General features: G+C 41.8%; 1 protein-coding gene across 1 annotated transcript; it reads left to right on the top strand.

Moving 5' to 3' along the window:
- The first annotated feature begins 1,074 nt into the window (after positions 1–1,074).
- Positions 1,075–10,486, top strand: LOC103913833 (phospholipid scramblase 1-like). The gene is made up of 8 exons (XM_009320385.1): positions 1,075–1,107; positions 1,949–2,032; positions 4,071–4,240; positions 5,316–5,358; positions 6,439–6,659; positions 7,473–7,634; positions 8,667–8,828; positions 10,054–10,486. The coding sequence occupies exons 1-8, from the start codon at positions 1,101–1,103 to the stop codon at positions 10,087–10,089; spliced, it is 885 nt and encodes a 294-aa protein (XP_009318660.1). The 5' UTR covers positions 1,075–1,100; the 3' UTR covers positions 10,090–10,486.
- The last annotated feature ends 10,298 nt before the right edge of the window (positions 10,487–20,784 follow it).

Genomic DNA, 20,784 nt, shown 5'->3' with positions numbered 1-20,784 from the left:
ACATCACCCCAGAACCATTAGACATCCTCTTGTGACACCTGCTTTTACTCTGGGAGTGAAAAGCAGGAAGGAACTGCTTTCAGTTTCAATTTGATTCCCAGCTTTGAATGACCATCTTCATTGAACTGAACTAGTTGGAAGAACCGTAACAGACGAAATATATTACTAGTTTAACTTGAATTGCATTCTTAGAATAATCTAGAATAAATAGGTTTATTGTTTATTTTAAAGCTTTTGATCCTATAAAAAAGAGCCCCTATATGGTTCTTTTTTGTACTTCCACTTATGGATCTCCTGGCTATTTTGGACCTCTGTCTTTAGTAGAAGTTGCTGCCGTTGTCTTGCTTCTCTTGTCACCCCGGAGACTGAAAGGACTATCTCTCCAGGTTGATGCTGGCATCAGTAAACGTTCTTTCTGCTTTTTTTTAACTCCTTTTAGCAGAGTTTTTTCTACTCCTGGAAGAGTAGAAAAAAAAGACAAGGAGTTGGCCCTTTCACTCATGATATTCTGCTGTGGAAGCCCACTCGTCTGTGCAAGCCCACCCTTTCTTATTGTGTGGAGACAAAAACTGCATACGTGATATTTAGTAGTAACATTTCAGAAGTGGAATAGCATAAAGAACTGAATAGGTGGTAGCATGGCGTCACGGCTGCTCCAGGATTTGCCCAAGCAGGTTTTGTAGTCAACGTCAATGCACTAAACCACTTGCTCTGAAATTACTGCAGTAATTCGTTTGTATGAATTGCACGATGCTCCTGAATGGCTGCACAATGGAGTCCTGCACGGCAATGACTAACTGCACATCCCAATGCTTTCCTCTGCGCTGAGGATGATTTCAGGATACTCAAAGCACTAATGCAGGCATAGATAATTCAGACTTATGCTGTGGTAGAGGCATAGCCTAGAAGGAAGCGGAGATATTTAAAGTTATTTTAGCTTGTATTTGTAATTCAGCTTTCCCATGCGGTTTAGACAGGCAAGTATCTTTTATCAATAATAAATAGAGAACTCTGAATAACTCTTGTGTGAAATTTTATATTAAAAAACCCATGAAATAAAAATGTTGTTTTGCAGAACAATTATAAGCAGATCCACGGCAATGCAAGGTGAGTAAAATATAAACAAAATGTCATCTTTTGTTAATATCAAAGATAACATGGGTCCTTCTGAGGTGTTCAAGCAATATTAGCTTAGCTATTAGTTTACCTTCTAATTTTATGAAACATGTATAAATGTTTTAAATTGAAACTATTTACATTTTAAAACTGAATCATTTACAAAACATATAGCTTACATTTTCATATCTTGATTTCCGAAGTTAAATAGAATAAATAAATCATCTTGAAATTCAAGTTATTTCTGCTTACAAGCTGAACTTGGTAAATCTTTTTAAATCCATAACCCTCTGAGTCTGCTAGTGAGGCATTAGTATAGTCCTAACTTGAAGAAATTGGGAGAAAATGTTTTATATAGTAGAGAATGGCTCATTACTAGTCTGTTCTGTACAGGACGGCAGCCTGTCAGTTCCCTGGCAATTCTTTGAATTAAAGCCTCCTTCTAAATATAAATGAACAAAGGCCCCTCTGGTCCAGACAGAGAGTGAACTGACCCTGCTTGAGCAGGGGTTGGACTAGGTGGTCTCAAGAGGTCCCTTCTGAGCTAAATGATTCTGTGATATCTTCATGACATCATGTGCAATACCTGCCTTTTTTCTGCACTTTAAGGATCAGAACTCCTTTAAGTTATACTGATGTTTAGTATATATATTGTGCATAAATACGAGCTTGTTATACAGGTTTTGCTATACAGAAAACAGCTGCTTAATTTTGTTATGTGTCTACTCTGAAAAAGGAGGCAATGTTGGGGATCTTTTACCCTAGGGTAGGAAGAAACGAGCAATACTCAGAGTATTATGTTCCATTCTTTCCACACGTAAACCTGCACCAGCACCTGGATATTCAAACACTGCCTATGCACCAGAAAATCAAGTCCCCTGTGGCTACCCTCAGCATGCACCTGGGACTTACCAAGGTAGGTTGCTTGGCTACAGATCTGCTATACCGGTAGGAAATAAGCACGGGAAATAGGAGGTTTCACAAGGGTGACCATCTCTGATTTACTTTTCTGCTGTTAGTTCTGTAGAGTTTCTGTTAATTTCTGTTTTGCTGAAAAGTCATCTTCTTTCCTTCTTGGTGCTACACGTTAGTAGGTGCTGAGCAGTACCAACAGTGGTAGGAGTTATAAATGTTGGATGTTCCTCGGTGGCCACTGTGGGGAATTTGTTAGGGAGGTGTTACTGATGCAAAGCAATTAATGCGTGGCAGCTTCTTGCTGATAATCAGGTTTTTAATTAACATGTTATTTCAGTTTTTCACTTTATTTTTCTCTAGAAATCCAGAACTGAAGAAAGAATTGTTTTCCTCTCGCAGTTCTGCTGGTCCATGTATTCTCTTCCTGTTTCCTACTCTGTTGCTGTACTTTGCACTTTCACTCCTTGGCTTGTCTCCTATCTCATTTTCTGCTCCACATTCAAAATGCAGCACTCCTAAAGAGATTCTCATGTTCTGGCAACTAACTGCTTTGTGAAGAACCAAATCACAATGAGTAATATCTAATCAGGCTCAAAGCATAAGCTACAGATAAAATGCAAAAAGTTTGGCCTAAGTTACTGTGCTGTTCAAAAGTTAAAGCCTGTGCATCTTGTGACAAGGCAACCTGAGGTCTGTAAGCACAGTTAGCTTCAGCGGGGAGTGAGCACGCGCTGCCTGTGCGATGAAGGTCAGGGAAGCATTCTTCGTTTTCAATAATTGTATGTGCACACACTTACACACGATAGCAGTCGATAGTCAGTTTGTGTGCAAAGCCTGTGCTCGGACATAAAAGTGGTTTTGTATTCCATAAGGGTGGATCCTTCTCTGGGGTGAGTGATCCTGCCACCTATGAGTTTTAAGCAACAGCTGTTTACATCACCTGAGGTACTGTCCTGCTTATGGCCACAGCGTGAGCTTTCACGTGTGACGGTCCGTGTATTGTAATGTAATGTGAAGCATCAGTGCTGAAGTGATTTGTGCTAAAGATAAGCCTACAAGTCAGTATCTCGAACTATTTGTCTTTGTACAGCTCTGCAAAAATACTCTTTGTGGCTTCTGCGTTGTGCTTGCTTCCGAGTGAAATATAAAATTCCTCTGCATCAGATTGAAAGCCTGTCTGCCTACCAGGAAAGCATTAACTGAGGGAAAAAATACAGTTCTTGTTCTGTAACTTTCAATAGCAACTTCAGCAGCTTCAGCTACAAGGTCGTAAAGCATCTCTCTAGCAAAGACCATGTTGCTGCGGGACCGTACTCAAGCAAGGCAGGGCTCTGCGCACAGCCGGGGGACGCGGGATGGGTTGTGAGCACTAAGGCAGTGCTGCGTGTGCCATCTGGTGGGGTGCTGAGCATTTAGACCCTGAAGTGCTTCATGAGAGCTTGCGTTTCCTATTGAGTGCTAACTGGGGAAGACTTACTTGGCATTCACAAAATGTGGAACTATTTCTTCCTTTACTGTGCACCTCCTCCATGAAGGAGTTGTGGATTTCCCGAGTTTTGAAAGACCATCTGGTTTGAAAATTGCAGATGAACTTTGCTAAAAGGACATTTCCTATCACATAAGTAGAAGGTATAATTCCAGGAAAACTTAGTCTTAAAATTCCTCATTTGCTCACCTGACAACTTGTAAATGCCAATACTTTTCAAGTATTTTAAGGTATTCTGTCTTCTCTACTTAGAAATAACCTTCATTGATTTCTTTCTAATTTTTGAATTGCCTATCTTTATGTGAATAAAATTTCTGCTATATTCAAGAATGACGCATTTATTTACTTTGTTTGGTTTTGTCTGCAGGGATTAGAACATCCCAATCCAGTGTAACTTTCTTCATGAAAGTTGTAGTATTCGTAACTGAAATATATTGTAGGTGTGAGGATCTTCATAGTTCAAAATAGTGACCAAGTTAATCTTCTGAAGATCCGTGGGACAATTCTTTTCCAACATCTAAGTTTCACAACTGCGTATCTTCTACCACGCCAGGTGTCGCAGGTGCGGGGAGCTATGGCTTCCCGGTACAGGCCATGGGGGTCCCAGCTGGACTTGTTGTTCCACCCATCCAGAACCAGCCCATCCCAAAGGAGGGCACAATCTGGATGCCCGTCCCTCCTCCTCTTCCCAACTGCCCTCCTGGACTGGAATACCTCACACAGGTACCTGCACCCTTCCTCCTTCCCCAGAGAACAGATATTCACCTGAGAAGCAGCCTGCATCCGTGAAAAAGCTAAAAAAAGCATCTGGCTTTGTTGCAGCTGCATGGGTTGCTGCTTTTGGGCTGCTAAGTGGAGCTTTTTGTAATGTGATTGATGCATGTTTGAGTGTGGAGGTGCCTGTTAGGGCTGCAGTACTTCATGGAGTACTCTCCTGCCGAGTGAGATGCTAAAGGACCGGGGCCACAGGGCTGTCATACATCCTTCCCATTTCTGCAGCTACTGTTTGTGAGATGTAATGTGATTTGGCAAGGTGTATATAATAAATATATCTAATATAGACAACTGTAGCACATTAGACATGCTTAATTTTCTACATGATGCTTTCTTCACACCTCTTCATAATGTTGTTAGGAGACGCGCTAGTCAGGCTTCACAATGGAGAGAATGCTAATAGCAAAATAAGAATAGTTTCCACATTATAGAATATGTCCTTGTACTGTAAAAGTACAGTTCATCTCATCACCGGGAGCAAATATCAAGGCTTAACACTGATGTACTGTTGCTAGTTTTGCAAATTGCTCAAAAAAAAAAAAAAAAAAAAGCACCAGTGAGGAGAGGCTGATTTTTCCCGAGTTTCACTCAGAGCTGAGCAGTAGCTGAGCTTCTGCTCTAAAATGTCTCAGTTTCCTGCTTTTGTCTGTATGGACTCCTGACGTAGGCACGTGGGGAATGTGGTGTCAGAGGCTCTGTCAGGCTCTGGAGCTGAGCTGCCCTGAGTCCTGAGGGGAGCACAGGCACATGAGCCCTGCGTGCTTGTAATTGGACCTGTTTGGGTACAACTTCTGCCATCTGCTCCGGTGCTCTGAAACGCTGTTCTGCTAAATTGACAAGAGGACAGGACAGGGGGGACGTGAGCTACTTCTACAGCTTTACCGGTAGATGATCTGCTGCTGGACAATGTATTGATCCATAAATCTGCATTCTGAAATGAAACAGCAATGCTTCTTAAAAATAGATTTCTCTTAGTTACAACTTGTTAACTATTTATTCTGTTTAATTTTTCAACCACGAACAGATCGACCAGATATTAATTCACCAGCAAACGGAACTTCTTGAGAGTAAGTGCAAAGTTTTTATAGCAGAGAAATCTAGTAATCCCAAGAACAGTAAAATTTAGACTTTCTTGGACACTATGTGTTTAAGGTGGATCACCACCTTTCTCTTTCCTGCCTCTGTTATCTGTTTCAATTCCTGCAGAAGTTGTGGAGGAGAGGAAGGAGAAAATAGGAGGGCAGAGGATTTTTAGCAGGTTCTGTATCTTAAAAGATACATAGCAATGCGACTGAATAATCTTGGTAGGTAGTTATAGCTGAAGTCACACGTTTCCCATGTTATTAATTCACATGATTTCTACTTGCCTCTCTTCCCTACTTAAAGATCTTCTTTCCAGTCCTCTCTTACTCCGTCTAATTCCATAGACTGGCATGTGGCTCCAATCCCATTTCCGGGCAATCCTGCTGTTTTAGCAAATTGAACTGCTTTCCTTCTGCTCCCCTCATTCTGTTCACTTTAAGAATATCAAAGTCACATTATCAGTGTCTTTCAAATAGAAGAAATAAAATGGAACATTCATCTTGGCTGACACCTAATGCTGCTGCATTTTCTTTCCATAATGCTTCAAAGAATACTTTCATTTGTTAGAGAAATTAATCAAAACTTCTGTCCTGGCTCTTGTTGTTTTCCTTTTGTGCTGCTGTGAATCTTGACTATGAGGCTTTTTTTGTGGCCTTCTCATTCTGAATGTATTTGTGCCCTCTAGAGCCCTTTTCTTGCTTCACCCCTAAATTCACAAGTTTCTTTAATTCTCATCCCTTCAGCTCTTCCCTGGGAATCTTCCATGCTGTGTTATTTATAACTGTGGTGCTTGCTCTGGCAGTAGGTGTCTGTGTCTGGTGGGAGGGGACTGATGGACATCTCCATGCCCTTTCTGCGTTGCCATCTTCATGGTGGCTTCTCCTCTCTGAACTTCTCCGTCAGGCTGCTCTGCTTGAGGGTCCTTCCCCACCGCTTCCCTTCGCCAGTAGCTGGCTCTGACAGACTTTGAGCGAGGCCTGCCTTCCCGAAGGGTAGCTTTAGAGTTAGCACTTTTCTGACCAGACGCACCGCAGAAATTTAACAGTTCTGTTCCTATTTTTCAGTTTTGACTGGCTTTGAAACACAAAACAAATATGAAATCAAGAATACACTGGGGCAAAGGGTGTACTTTGCAGCAGAGGACACTGACTGCTGTACCAGGAATTGCTGTGGGCCATCACGACCCTTCACCCTGCGGATTATAGACAACATGGGCCACGAGGTGATAACACTGCAGAGACCCCTCCGGTGTTCTTCATGCTGCTTTCCCTGCTGCTTACAGGAGGTGAGTTGCTCCCTCTCACCATCTTCCTTCACGTGGGACACGGTCCACCTGTGCAGTTTTAAGATGGGGTTGTCTTGAATCAGGAGGCAAGGTGAAACAAGTCAGGTTTTGCCTGTAAGTTGTGGGGAGGGAGATCCTGTGGGATTTGTGCATGGGATCCTTGGTCTGGGAAGAAGCAAGTGTCCTGCAACAGTTAGATTCACGCTGACCCCTTCTGATTACAGTAACAAAACATTTGATTCAACAGCATGTCAGGGAACTTGTGGCTAGTGCCGAAATCTGCGCTGGAGATGGACTTGCAACGGCTTTCGTAAAATAACGGCTAGAGTTTTCACTTTACTGCTGTGAAAGCTGTGATGAAATTCAACACGAGATGATGAGCTTTTTTAATATTAAAATAATTATGGGGTGATGCAACTTCTGAAACCTCAAATCTGAGCCTACTTAGAGTTCTTCCTGAGGCATTTGTAGTAGCTGCATCCTGTAATGTCTTCACTGAATGCTTTCAGGATGCTCACAGCCCTTCTTTCACTAGACTTTGATCTTTATACTGTAGACACATGGCTTGTGTGCTCCACAGCCTTAGGAGTATCTTATTATTTTCAGTGAAGGCAAAAGTTGCGTATGAGCTCTGCAATTTGTGTGCCGTTTTCTGAAAACATTCACAGAAAACCCCATGCAGCTTCATGCATTGGAAAGCCAGATTGTTGTGGAAAAATAAGTTGTGTTTGGCTTGTGTGCTAGTGTGGGTTTTGTCTAACAAGTGTATCAAAGCATGAACGTTCACGTGGAGGTTTTCTTTTTCCTGTGAAGCTGGAAGTTCAGGCGCCTCCAGGAACACCAGTTGGTTACGTTGTCCAGAACTGGCATGCCTGCCTGCCAAAGTTTACCATTCAAGATGAGAAAAGAATGGATATCCTGAAAATTACTGGCCCATGTGTTGTCTGCAGCTGCTGTGAGGACGTTCATTTTGAGGTGTGCAATGCTAAAAATTGTTTGTATGTATCTTCTTTCAGATAGTAGTTCGATAGTAGTTTGTTGCTTGACTCATTACCTGTCAACTGAACTGTAGTATATATTAAGTAATTAGTACATAATCTTTTAATGCTAGTATAATCAACTCACTTCTCTAGATAAGCCAGACAAACTTCCAGAAGTGATGTCTTAAAGCCACTCATCAGTGATCAGTGAGACTGATTCCCTGTGGTTGCACACGAATCTCTTAATTGAAATATTTAGCAGCAAAATCTTTTTGAACCTATTATATTAGGCCCTAACAAAAAAATGTTATTCTCAGCTGTAACGGGTATTTATTACAATGACTTCCTACAACCACTCGTTTAATCATTTAATAATCATTCAATGACCAAGTAAATCAAGATAATTTAGACCTAAAATATAGATTTGAATGACTGAAGAGTTACACCTTTCAATTATAGTGATTAACGCATCATTATTTTCATACACATTAAGTAGTAGATACACTAGTCAACCATTTAATATTTAAAATGATGTTGCAAATAGTTGCTAAAGCAAATTTAGTATAATTATATTTTGGAGACTAGTCTTTCACATGACCCTGAAGACTGGATCTAACTTTAGGAAACATAATGTTGACAAAGGGCTAATCTCTGCTTTGGAACAGAAGAATGTAATTTGTTTAATTTTCACTTGAGCAGTTCCTGATACATGGCAGGAGAAACTAATTCACTCTCTTGGCTGAAAGACAACGCTTCCAGCAGAGCGTGTGTGCGTGCGTGCGGCAGCTGTCTTCCAACACCATTAAACCATTGAACTCCGCAGTCAGCTTTAGAATTAAGTTCATGTCTGTGCTACTTAAGACTGACTTTCTGATAGTCAGGGTTGCCTTTTGGTACCAACAGTTGCATTCAATGACTGCATTAATTCAAACAACACAACCTGAAGCTTTCAAATGGATCTATCACGTAAAGGATTTGGGAATATTATGAATGACAGATTTGGTTTTTTAATTTTGTATCAAACTAGGTGGAGTCTGTGGATGAGACTTCTACTGTTGGGAGGATTTCTAAGCAGTGGACCGGCTTTTTGAAAGAAGTCTTTACAGATACAGATAACTTTGGAATCACATTCCCAATGGACCTTGATGTAAAAATGAAAGCTGTCATGATCGGTGCTTGCTTCCTTATTGTAAGTCTGTCATTCACTAATACTTGAATATGAACTGACTTTTTCATCTCCATGTTCAAATTGTGCTGGTCAAGGATTTGACTCTGAGCTCCCTGAAGAGGGCGACAGCTTGTTGTGAACTTCCTGTGTGTAAAACTAACCACGGAGGGCAACAAAGAATTATTTCAGATAATAAGCTTATTCTTGACTACAGGAAGTGCTAGCTGTATTTAAGAAGAGCCTCATATGTGATGGGACTGAGAAACCCTGTAAAGGGAAGACTCCTTACAGACACGTTAGCAGAGGCAAGCATGTTTGTGTGGATGGTGAAACCAGAAAAGTGCAGATCAGCAATAGCCAAGAGACCCATCCAAAGCCAGAGCTGCTCACCTGCGGGCTGAACGCTGCAGCCAGTTCCTCCCGACTCTCCTTCTTGGAAGTATGTGAATCACTGAGCTGAGCAGGACTAAATGCTCCCAGAGGAGTCCTTTCCAATGGGAGGGACTTCTGTGGAGGCAAAGCACACATAACTCGATACAGCGCTTTTCAGCTGCGCGCTGACTCTGCCATGTCAAATACTGCAGTGCAGCTCGCTTTGCTCTTTGAAAACGGTGTGCGACACACGCGTGTTTCTGCTTACCTGTGCAATTCAGCGTCAGGTACCATTTCAAAAAGTGCACTGCTTCTGTGCTGGCAGCGCTGCAGAGGGGGAGGAAAGGGGTACGTGAAGCACCTTGGGTTTGGAAAGTTCTCACCAGCCTCTAACAGCCCTGTGCACAAACCAAGTTTTCCTTAGCCGTGTGTGTTCGTGTGCTGCCATGTGCATGAAGTGCAGCGTTAGTGAGTGCGAGCAAGCCAGGACTCCCGACACAGAAGATCGGGCCCCCAGATGTAAACTGAAGATAGTCACCATTATATGGACTCCAGTTTGAGGTAAAATGGAAGGGACCGAGTCAGGTCGAACAAAGCCAGGGCAGGAATCCTGAGTAAAGGAAGTATAGCTTCGGCTAGTGGTAATCTAAAGTTTCCATGTAGGTCTTTCATTGCCTCTTTCTCTCCCTGTGGGTGTCCTGTTCTGAGAGACACAGATGATGAGGGGATGGGGAGAGGTGCCCCCACCTTCTTATCATTTGAGGTTTCTGAGAGGAAGGTGCTTTGAATACCTTGCAAAGCAACCAGGAGATCTCTGAACTAAGAACTGCCTTTAAGAAGTATTTGTTTTGTTTGCTTTTTGTCTCCTTCTTAGGACTTCATGTTTTTTGAGTGTCCTGGTGGTAACTAATAGTGAACAAGAGTTTGGCAATGGACTCTAGAACTTTTATATAGAAGGAAGAAGAACATAAATCTCCCAACTTTCCAGTGGATTGCAGAGCTCCAGTAAGAACGTGAGAAACGTACATCTTGTGCTTGCAGTTATATTTCTATAAACTAAAAGCTTTATGGTCTTTTTTTTTTTTTTGTAATATGATGAAATAAATTGTAGTATTCAAATAAGAACCCTTTGTCTGTACAGATGAAGACTGTAATTTATAGAAATATATAGCTACCTTTTTTCCCAAGAAATTTGGAATTGTAAAATAACTACTTGTAGTTACTTTAATTCCTAAAAAAGAGGACTACTTCTATATTCAATATTAATATCACCAGTGAGCCTAATAAAGAGGTCCTGATCTTTTCCTGTGTATCCTTCTTTGGTAGTTTTGCCTTGGTGTTCACATTCTGTTGTTTCCAACTTCTTAGCAAATATATATGTTCAAAACAAAGTAATCTAAGTGAGCAGAACTATCAGAAATCACTGTAAAATTGTATTAATCTGGGGATAAAACTGCTGTCAAGTATGACTCCTTTAGTGTAACTTAGTTTCATAATTTGGGTTGTTTTGACACTTAAGGCTTTGATTTTCACCAACAGAAGTTTAGAGGAGACAGGAAATCTAAATGCCTGTGGTTGCTTCTGTTTAATAATCCTTTAGTAATTGCTTTGTGCATGAGTGTGTTTTTTCCTGAGGCAAGGAAAAACTAGTTACTTACATTTCAGTTTCTCCAGTCCTCTTTCCTCTTCATTTAGTCCATGGTTTTCACAGATTGTAAGTCTGTCTGTAGGTGTGAGGGCACAGGAATAATAAACAGAACAATTCCACTTCAAAAGCAGATGCATGACATCGCAGGTCTATTTCTTAGCATTTATAGCTTTATTTAAATGTGCAAGCAATGGAAAAAGTTGCAATTTCTTACCCCAGCTTCACACAAGCATGTGCATATAAGCAGTTCTTGGGATCCAGCTATAGGGAGAGGTCCTTGCCAATATTTTCAGTTGTATTCTAGTTCTGCTGAAGATTCCTTTTGTTCAGTATTTTCAATTTATTGATTGCTCCTGGCCAGTCAAAAAGCAGAGGAAAAGAGGAGTGCCGTTGCTGCTATGTACCTGGACTCTCTTTGATGTTATAAGAATTGTACAAACTCGTGACAACAATCTATACTGTTCTGAAAGTCTTTAAAGTTGGATATTATGCCTTGTTAAAGTTAGCTTCCGCTGCTAAAGACAAAATTCCTTGAATATGGTGTCTTTAATAATAGGGATTGCTGGAGGTGCATTTTTGATTCATCAGCACTATTCTTGGGGTATTAAATTATTGTTATTTTGAAAATATTTTGTGCTTTATTGACCAGCTATTAATGAGGTACGGGAAATTCAGTCTTGCTAAAATCTGCTAAAAGTTTCTGATTGCTTCAGTTAGGAATAGAAGCTACATGTATAGAAACCAGAGTAACGCACCCAGGACCAGACCTGTTCATATGGCTGAGCCCATCGGTATTAATTTTCCTGCAAGGGGTGACACACAGCTTCGGTTCTGCCTGTAGCTCTGAAGTCCCAGGCTCAAGCATGTTCAATAGCTGCACTTTCAACAGAGAGCAGTTACTCAAATATTCCACAAACATTTTTTTCTGGAGATACTTGAAACTACCTGTTTAATTCCATGGCAGGTCCTGCATAGAATTTCAATTTACATTTTGCATTAGAGTGAGGTCTGTTTGTGGCTGTTTGAAGAATAGATGGAATAATATTTTGCAAGTAGGCAAAATAGTGATACCTTTGCCTATGCTGAAAAGCATCTTGCATCATAAATTCATCCCTTGACAATAAACTGGGGAGTGTATGCAAATTTAAGTAAGGTATTAGGACCTTGGGCTAATGGGACATAACCAGGAGACTTTATTTTCATTCCTCCAAGTAATTCAAAATGTTATGTTCAAATGTTCTGCTTAGGTATTCACCGTAAGTCCTGGAAGCACCGTTGTCCCAACAACCTTGCATACAAAATTATGTAGAAAAATTCACATACATCTCTGTCAAGCAGTAAGGGAAGAATGTCAGAATGCAAACAGTCAAGAATGATCAGCTTCACATCAAGATGTGTCGGAAAAAAATTTTGCAACTCTTGTATCTGTCCTGGTTTCAGCAGGGATAGAGTTAATTTCCTTCCTAGTAGCTGGTACAGTGCTGTGCTTTGGATTTAGGGTGAGAACAATGTTGATAACACATTGATGTTTTCAGTTGTTGCTAGGTAGTGTTTATACTAGTCAAGGACTTTCCAACTTCCCATGCTCTACCGACTGAGAAGGCTGGAGGAACACAAGAAGCTGGGAGGGGGCACAGCCAGGACAGCTGACCCAAACTGGCCAATGGGATATCCCATACCATGTGACATTCCATACCATGTGACATCATGCTCAGTATATAAAAGCTGGGGGAAGAAGAAGGAAGGGGGGAATGTTTGGAGTGGTGGTGTTTGTCTTCCCAAGTCACTGTTATGCGTGATGGAGCCCTGCTTTCCTGGAGATGGCTGAACATCTGCCTGCCGATGGGAAGTAGTGAATTAATTCCTTTGTTTTGCTTTGCTTGCGTGCGTGACTGTTGCTCTACCTATTAAACTGTTTTTATCTCAACCCACGAGTTTTCTCACTTTTACCCTTCCGATTCTCTCCCCCATCCCACTGGGGGGGGGGTGAGCGAGTGGCTGCGTGGTGCTCAGTTGCCAACTGGGGTTAAACCACGACAGTATCTTAAGCAGAATTGCAGTTGCAAGCAGTAACAATTCTGTAAAGTGTAATCAAAGCAAAGATATCTTTGCTTACAAACAAGGTTTCTCAAATACAGTGAAACCCAACAATGAAGTTGTGTAAGTTGTGCTGTTGTCATTTAGATTTTTTGATTTTGTGCTGCTTGAGTCTACTGGTCAAATTGCTACAGCTTATTTCTTTACCATGTATTTAGCAAAATTAGTAAATAAGGTGAAGAATTTGATAGCCCAAGGGTATCGGTATGTGAATCCAGCTACATAGTAAGGTGTAAGAAGTTCAAGCTAAGCCTCTTAGATTTGTGGTGTCCAGAATTGTGGTAAGAACAGGAGAAGTTCCACAACCTCGGCTCATAAAAGGACAGAGAGAGCATTGGACTAGGGGAGCTTTCCATCAGCTGGGTAACTGGATAGCTCTGATGCTGGTTAACACAGCTCATAAACTTTTGTTTTGTGAAATGGTTCACAGTCTCTCATGTGGTAAAAATATTGCATGAGAAGTCCTAACTAAAGCTATCAAGGGGTAACTCTTTAGTTAACCAAACAATATCTTATCACCTTTGCAATCTCTTTCACTTTTTCCTAATGATATTTAATTGAAAAATGCTTATTCCTTAAATTTTTCAAGAGCTTCTGGAGACAGCTGTACTCACTTCCTCATTTCTGAAACTGATTGTGCTAAATGCAGAATAAATCATTCTTTGAGCTGTCTTTCTTCATTTTGAAAGAGCCCATAACAGCATCCATATTTAATAAATTACCAGACTCTAGAACTCTCCACTCTTCATCCATCAGACTATAAGCAATACAATGATTTATCCCCCTATCCATAAATCCAGGCTTTGGAAAACATTAGAAGACTTTCAGCACGCCGCCTGTTATTCAATACCATCTCAGTTAGATAGAGCTGTTACATAAAACCCTTAAAGAGTGAGATTTGCAGATGGATTTCTCTAGTTCTGTTAATGACCTTTCCATCTGTATCATCCCTGTAAGTTTTTCATCTCCAGCTGTACAGGAGATGCAGTCACAATGAAACCCTAGGGTCTATACGGTACAGAAAGGCATAATTTATATGATGTTTCTCAGTAGAAAAGCATAGTTAATTCCAGTTTCCAGAAACCAAAAGTATAAGTGTAAAAAAAAAAAAAAGGAAAAAAAAAAGTAATTTACTCCTTCTTTAGTCTTAAGCAAGATTGAGTTTTTGTTAATTGAGGAGAGAGAATAATTTTGCTAATCAGAGAAGAGGAGGAGCATTGTTTTAAAGTATATTTTATTACCGTTGGTCTCCTAAAAACATTTTAATTCATATTAGCAAAGTTCATAAAAAGGCCTCCTTGGGTCTTTTTGTAGACCCAAGGACAGCCCTTACATCCCTCATGTACCTCATCTTGGTTTTACTGATGAGAATAACTTTGCCCAAAAGCCGTCAGCGGGAGCAGGGACTGCACAATAAAAGGTGAGTCAGGGAAGAAGAAAGCAACCGTTTTTCCTGAACTGACTTTGGCTCATTTACTGGAGGTGCAGGGCTAACTCATTGGAAATGCTAGGGGTAACAAAGAAAATCAAATCTTTGTTCAAGGGAATGTATTGTAAAGTTGCACGGCTGAAGTGTTTGACTACTAATGGGCACTGTATGATATGAATGCTAATAATCTGTGACAGGAATACTTACGAAATTGATAAATGGTAAAGGTAAAAGGATGATGGAGGGAGAGAGTTGTGGAATCAGAGGAACTTGCAGATAAGGGAACCTCTCACGAACAGGGCAAGGAAACAGATACAGGTTGCATGGAGGGGAAACCACCAGTACAGCACAAGATGAAGAAGCCATGTCAAGCAAAAAGCAATCATGTGGTAAGATTTGATCTTAAAATTAGTGAGACAGGAGGTAAAAAAGGTATAAAAACCCCACAGAAAATAACAAGAGGTCAGAGGGAGAGAATAACAAAGAAAAAGGTGCCGCTCTCCCAGGGTGGAGGGAAGAGCCCAGCTAGTGGAGAATTCTATTGTGTTGGATCAGGGCTCTATGTGTGCTTTCATGACATAAATACTTGAACATGCTATGCTTATGTACTGGAACAGATTGCTCTAGGACTCTAGTAGTTCCTTGTCACCACTCGCAGGGAGACTTCCATACATTGCCGATTTTGTTCTGGAGAGACTTTATCCTCTGTTCTATGGATATATTTGACGTATCACTTGGTTTTGGTTTATTTGCATTTTTTCCCTGATAACACTACGTTATTAAAGACAGCACCGAGGAGAAAATACACGTGAAAGCATTGCAACAAATACCAAAGAGGGAGAAGAGATGAGAACAGGGATTTACAATGACTGTGTCTCCTATTTTCAATGGGTGGCGATAGGTGGCAGTGTTAGCACTGGAATTATTTTTTCACTGCTTAAAACCTCGCTCTGCGATTCACAGGCAGTTTGGTTAGTTGTCATTCTGATTTTCTCAGTGGAAGAATTTCAGATTACACTATCTCCAAAGTATGTATTCCCTACATGAGTGTGGAAACCTAGATGTGTCTTTCCCACCAAAGCTGCAAAATCTTAAGCTTCAAATGCAATTACGTGCCACTAGGAAAATGAAAAAATGTGTGTGAAAGTATGTTAAACCATGATTGATTTAAAAAACCCCAGACAAATACTGTGTAATGTCCTTAAAGTTGCATTAGGCTTGGCAAATGGTAGAATTTGGAATTGGACTGTGATTTCTGGCATAATTTACTACATAACGCAAAAAGTTATTAATATATCACAGCAGGGTACGTCAAAGCAAACAGGCTAATTTCATCGCTGGTTTAGTGTCACTGTTTTACATCCGAGGTGCATTTAGCCCCCTAGACATGAGATGGCTTCAGTGTGCGTGGCTGTGACGTGGACCGCAAGCGCTGTGGGGCAGCGAAGGAGAGGGCGAGGGACAGAGGAGAGGGCGAGGGATGGGAGACCGACGGCCAGGCGGGCCTGGGAATCCGCTCCAGGCTTCCCCCTAGGCTTTGCTTGTGTTTTTCTTTTCTTTTTTTTTAAATTTAAACTTGCTGCTCATGCCTCGGCTGGTTTAACCTTTAGCTGACCTAGTTATTGAATCAGGGCAGCTGGCAGCAGCTGAGGAACTCAGTATTTCTCCTTTGTTGATTGCCATTTACTGAGGAGCAAACAGAAACTGGTACAAGGCTGGGCAACACGTGCAGAGGGGAGCCTGCGCTGGTGCTGTACGCACCAGGGCCTCAGCAACTCCTGGTGTCCCCGGCCCCGCCGCGCAACCAGCTTCAGTCCCGGATTACAAATGCATGCCAAAATAAAAACTGGGGAGTGGGCTAGTGCAATGCAGGGACCGCTGGCCTGGCCTTCTGGCCAGGAGCCTCGTGCGCCTTGTGTGCGCTGCAGCGAGGGAGTGACGCGGAGACAATCGGCAACAGGAAAATTCCAGTGCAACCCTACGTCACGACTGCGAGGAGCACGGACAAAGGCGTATTTCAAAGGTAAGTGGTCAAATGCTGCAACACTGCCATAGCACGGCATACGAAGCTGAGAGATGGCGCTGGCACTGTGGTGGTGGCACTGTGACGATGCTGTGAGCTGGCACTGAGCCCCAAGAGCGAGTGGTGGGTAGCAAATGCTGCGTGGCAACTCCTATGCAAACTGGGGAAGCTGGGGTTTATGGTGAAAGCTATAATTAAAGACATTCATAAGAAGAAAAGTATAAACGAAAGGTAACCTGCTAATTTAAATGGCCCAGTCATAGGTTTTGACACTGAAGACACTAAAGACCTTGGGGCTGCCTTGACTTTGTGGTTTACAGCAACGTTCTGCTGGTATTATGTATAGCCAGCACGTCAGTGCAACAGTGTTCTGTACTTGAGATCCTGGTTGCACGTTGCTGCTCTGAAGTATGTGTAAGTGTACAATTCCTCCTGAGCGTTGGGACTGTGTAAGTGTACAGTTCCTCCTGAGCGTTGGGACTGTGTAAGTGTACAGTTCCTCCTGAGTGTTGGGACTGTGTAAGTGTACAGTTCCTCCTGAGTGCTGGGATATTTTTTGGCACAATTTGAACAGCACAACCTCCCGAAGTATCTGAACTTGCACAAGCAGTGCTTCATGGTGGTCCACTTTCTATTCAGTTATATCCTGCTATACAACTGAGCTGTTGTGTACATCACTGATGAGCTCACTCCAACAGTCTTTACATTCTGTAAGTTGTTCCTTCAGTTCTTTATGATCTTTCCCAATCCCTCCAGCTGATATTTCAGCTGAGGCTCTGCCTCCTGGTTTTACTGTGGCTCTCTCCAGCCATGCACTATGACACGGAGCAACACTTGCCCTGGGGAATTTGAACAAAATGAATCCTAATACTGCAAGGGTTGTATACGTTTGCCAGAGACCTAAAGTTTAGCAGCTAAATCCTGTCTTCTGTTACTCCTGCAGCCAGTCCTGCTTTTTAACTTGTATAAAACTTTTTAACCGGTATAAAACTATTTTTTATCGCACCGAGTATGGCTGTACAATGGAACCAAGGCACACTGCTTTATTGTGTCAGCGAATTTCTCATTTTTCAGGGAGCAGAATTTGTGGCTCCTGGAAAACATAGGTCTTTCAGTAGACTGAGGCTGAGCTTGCCGGCACTCTGTTTATGCCCGTATTCTGCTTGTTGCCAGCTTAGGATAGAAAAGAAATACAAGCAAGTTGTTCAACACAGACAAGGGCTTACTGTGCCCTGTCCTCTTTTTCCACTGAACAAACTTTGGAAAGGCCATGAGAGGTAGTGAGCTAATATTAAAATGCACAAAGAATTAAAGCCAGCCATCGAAATGAACAAGAACTTACCTATGCGTTGCAACACACTTTTTTCCATAGGAAAAAAAAGAAAAAAAGGGGAAAAAAAAGGAAAAGAGCAAATAGTTAATGTTTCAGTGGTAGAGAAGAGAGCAAGAGAGAGGAAGGTAAAATCTCTGTTGAATAAATTAACTAAATTTATGCACGTTGTTTGTGCTCCATTTACGGTGTTCAACTTTCTAAGCAATAAGTTTAGCTGAAGGAAATATTTGTGCAAAAGTGCATAGTAAAGAAAAGTAATGAAAAATAAATTATAAAAATGTCAGTGGTTATGTATGCTTTAAGGGAACTACTACAATGCGGTGCCAGAGTAAAATATCAACTAATCATAGAATCATAGAATCATTAAGGTTGGAAGAGACTTCCAAGATCATCGAGTCCAACCGTCAACCCAACACCACCATGCCCACTAAACCATGTCCCTAAGCGCCTCATCTACCCGTCTTTTAAATACCTCCAGGGATGGTGACTCAACCACTTCCCTGGGCAGCCTGTTCCAATGTTTAACCACTCTTTCAGTAAAGAAATTTTTCCTCACATCCAATCTAAACCTCCCCTGGCGCAACTTGAGGCCATTTCCTCTCGTCCTTTCGCCAGTTACTTGGGAGAAGAGACCGACACCCACCTCGCTACAACCTCCTTTCAGGTAGTTGTAGAGAGCGATGAGGTCTCCCCTCAGCCTCCTCTTCTCCAGGCTAAACAACCCCAGTTCCCTCAGCCGCTCCTCAGAAGACTTGTTCTCCAGACCCTTCACCAGCCTCGTTGCCCTTCTCTGGACACACTCCAGCACCTCAACATCCTTCTTGTAGTGAGGGGCCCAAAACTGAACACAGTATTCGAGGTGCGGCCTCACCAGTGCCGAGTACAGGGGCACGATCACTTCCCTGCTCCTGCTGGCCACACTAGTTCTGATACAGGCCAGGATGCCGTTGGCCTTCTTGGCCGCCTGGGCACACTGCCGGCTCATGTTCAGCCGGCTAATCAACGCCTCTTAAGCTGCAAATATGAAATCTTTACAGCAAATTGTTTTTCCTGGAGATTTGCACTTCAGTAATTATGTGGTGAAATTTAGCGAAAGCTTTCACTATCAGATAAACTCAAGCCAAATTTGCAAACAGAAATATGCACTAGTCAAGTTTTTATCTTTTCAAAAAGATGTAATGAGGTATAAACATCTATGAAATATGTTTGACTTCCAAATCCTATTGAGCCAAAGCTCAGCGAAGTCAAAGGCAATTAGCTGCCTGGTCCAGAGGGCACCTAGCACCACTGATAAATCTCTGCGTCTCAGCTCAGATCCAGCCACACCAGTTATTTCTATCCAGGTACAGATTAGGGGATTTTTGGTTAATGTACATTTAAGATTAGAATTTGACCATTTAAAAATACAAATATACCTGCTGACGATGGAAAAAAGCAAGAGAAGTGTGCTAAAAATATCAGGGCTTGAAATCTCAGCATAATCAAGCTGCAGCCTGGAGCGAACGGATAAGAGAGCATGATGAGTGCTTGCCTTGGAGGTGTGCTTTGGTGCTGCCTGATTACACGTACATGGAAAGCTGTTGCCATTCCTGAAACTTCATCCCTTCCCTGAGACCGTCACCTTCCGCTCCATCTGAGCTATCCACCTGCAATTCATATTGATTCAAGGGCTTTTTCTTCGGCTAGGAGGAAGACTATGTCATATCCACCCAGGCCACAACAACTGATGCTGTCTGTCCTTTTGGCTGCTGAGGTAAATCTGTATTGATAAAGCATTTGCAAATGCCTTCCTACAAACTCCCACAGCAATTCCACTAATAGCTGGTTGCTGTTAACAGGCTGTCAGCATGGCGTCAATGGTTTACTCTGCTGAGGACCAAAATGTTTTAATCTGACTCATGTTCTTGGCTGTAATATGAGGGTACATAAGAGGAATGCAATGAGTGTCACATTCTGGTCAGAACAGCTGATCAAATGCCTCTTCTCACATTAAAATATAAACTCTCATTTTTTTCTCCCCAAAAGAAAGAAAAAAAAGCAGCCAGGTAGAATTATGAAGATGCTCCTGTTAATATAGCAATTTTGTGCTTAAGGTTTTTATATTTTCATATATGATGGAATTCTCTAAATAATGATACTTGAATTAATGATTGTATTAGATTTAGTTAGACAGTGCCCTGTTTAGTGGAGATTTCTCTGCCTGTGGAGCAGTAACTAAGTTTCTTCTAAGTGCCATCAGTTCCTTGCTAATAATGGAGCAGATGACTAGTGCAAAAGGTTACTTTGGTTTAAAAGTTTACATATGCAACTCCTGAATGAGTTTTAGTGCAAGATTAAGAATTTATACCATAAGTTTAAAATCTGTAGAAGGCTGAAAAGCATTCACACAAATCATCTCCTTAAAAGCAGTATTTGCTTCCGCTATCACCACTGGGTTCCCTATAGCAGTGCTATAGGGCGCAATCTTGCGGCAGCTGGGGAGGACCAAGGCGTTGTGCCCAGTGGCTGCAGGTCCTGTTGCCAGTGACATAAGCTGTCCCCCAGTGACTTGTCATGAACAGCCACCTCAGGCACAGCATACGTGGAGAAACACAGCATATTTGCTAGTACCTGCTTTCTGAATCTTTGCTGACCGCCAAATATTTTTCAGTGGGTTAGGGGGAGACCAGTCACAGAGAGATGCTGCTTCCTTGCTGTCATCCATCCATCATCTACATTAGGTGTTTTTTAAATGTTTAATCACCAAAGTATCAAAGCCTTTCTCTGGCCAGTCATGCGCTCTGGTTATGGAGCCCCAAAATGATGGGAATCACAGATTGAGGTTTGTGTGGAGTTAGAAGTGGATGGACAAACTCTGAATCAAACCTCCTCCATAATGACAGACTGATAAATCACGTCTGTTTTCCTCTACAATGCAAAGAGGGAAAAAGCAAAGGAATGACCTCATTTAGTCATTGAGATGTATGGTGTGACAGAAGAGTGTTCCTAAAAATGCACATAAAATGTAAATCCATCTTTCCTGTAAGTGCCTGGGCAACAGTTGACTTCTGTGACTCACTTAAGAGAAATTCCATG

The sequence above is a fragment of the Pygoscelis adeliae genome, unplaced genomic scaffold (assembly GCF_000699105.1).
Source record: "Pygoscelis adeliae isolate BGI_AS28 unplaced genomic scaffold, ASM69910v1 Scaffold413, whole genome shotgun sequence".
Classification (NCBI taxonomy): domain Eukaryota; kingdom Metazoa; phylum Chordata; class Aves; order Sphenisciformes; family Spheniscidae; genus Pygoscelis; species Pygoscelis adeliae.
Note: the sequence above shows the minus strand (reverse complement) of the source record. Positions and strands in the feature narration are given on the sequence as shown.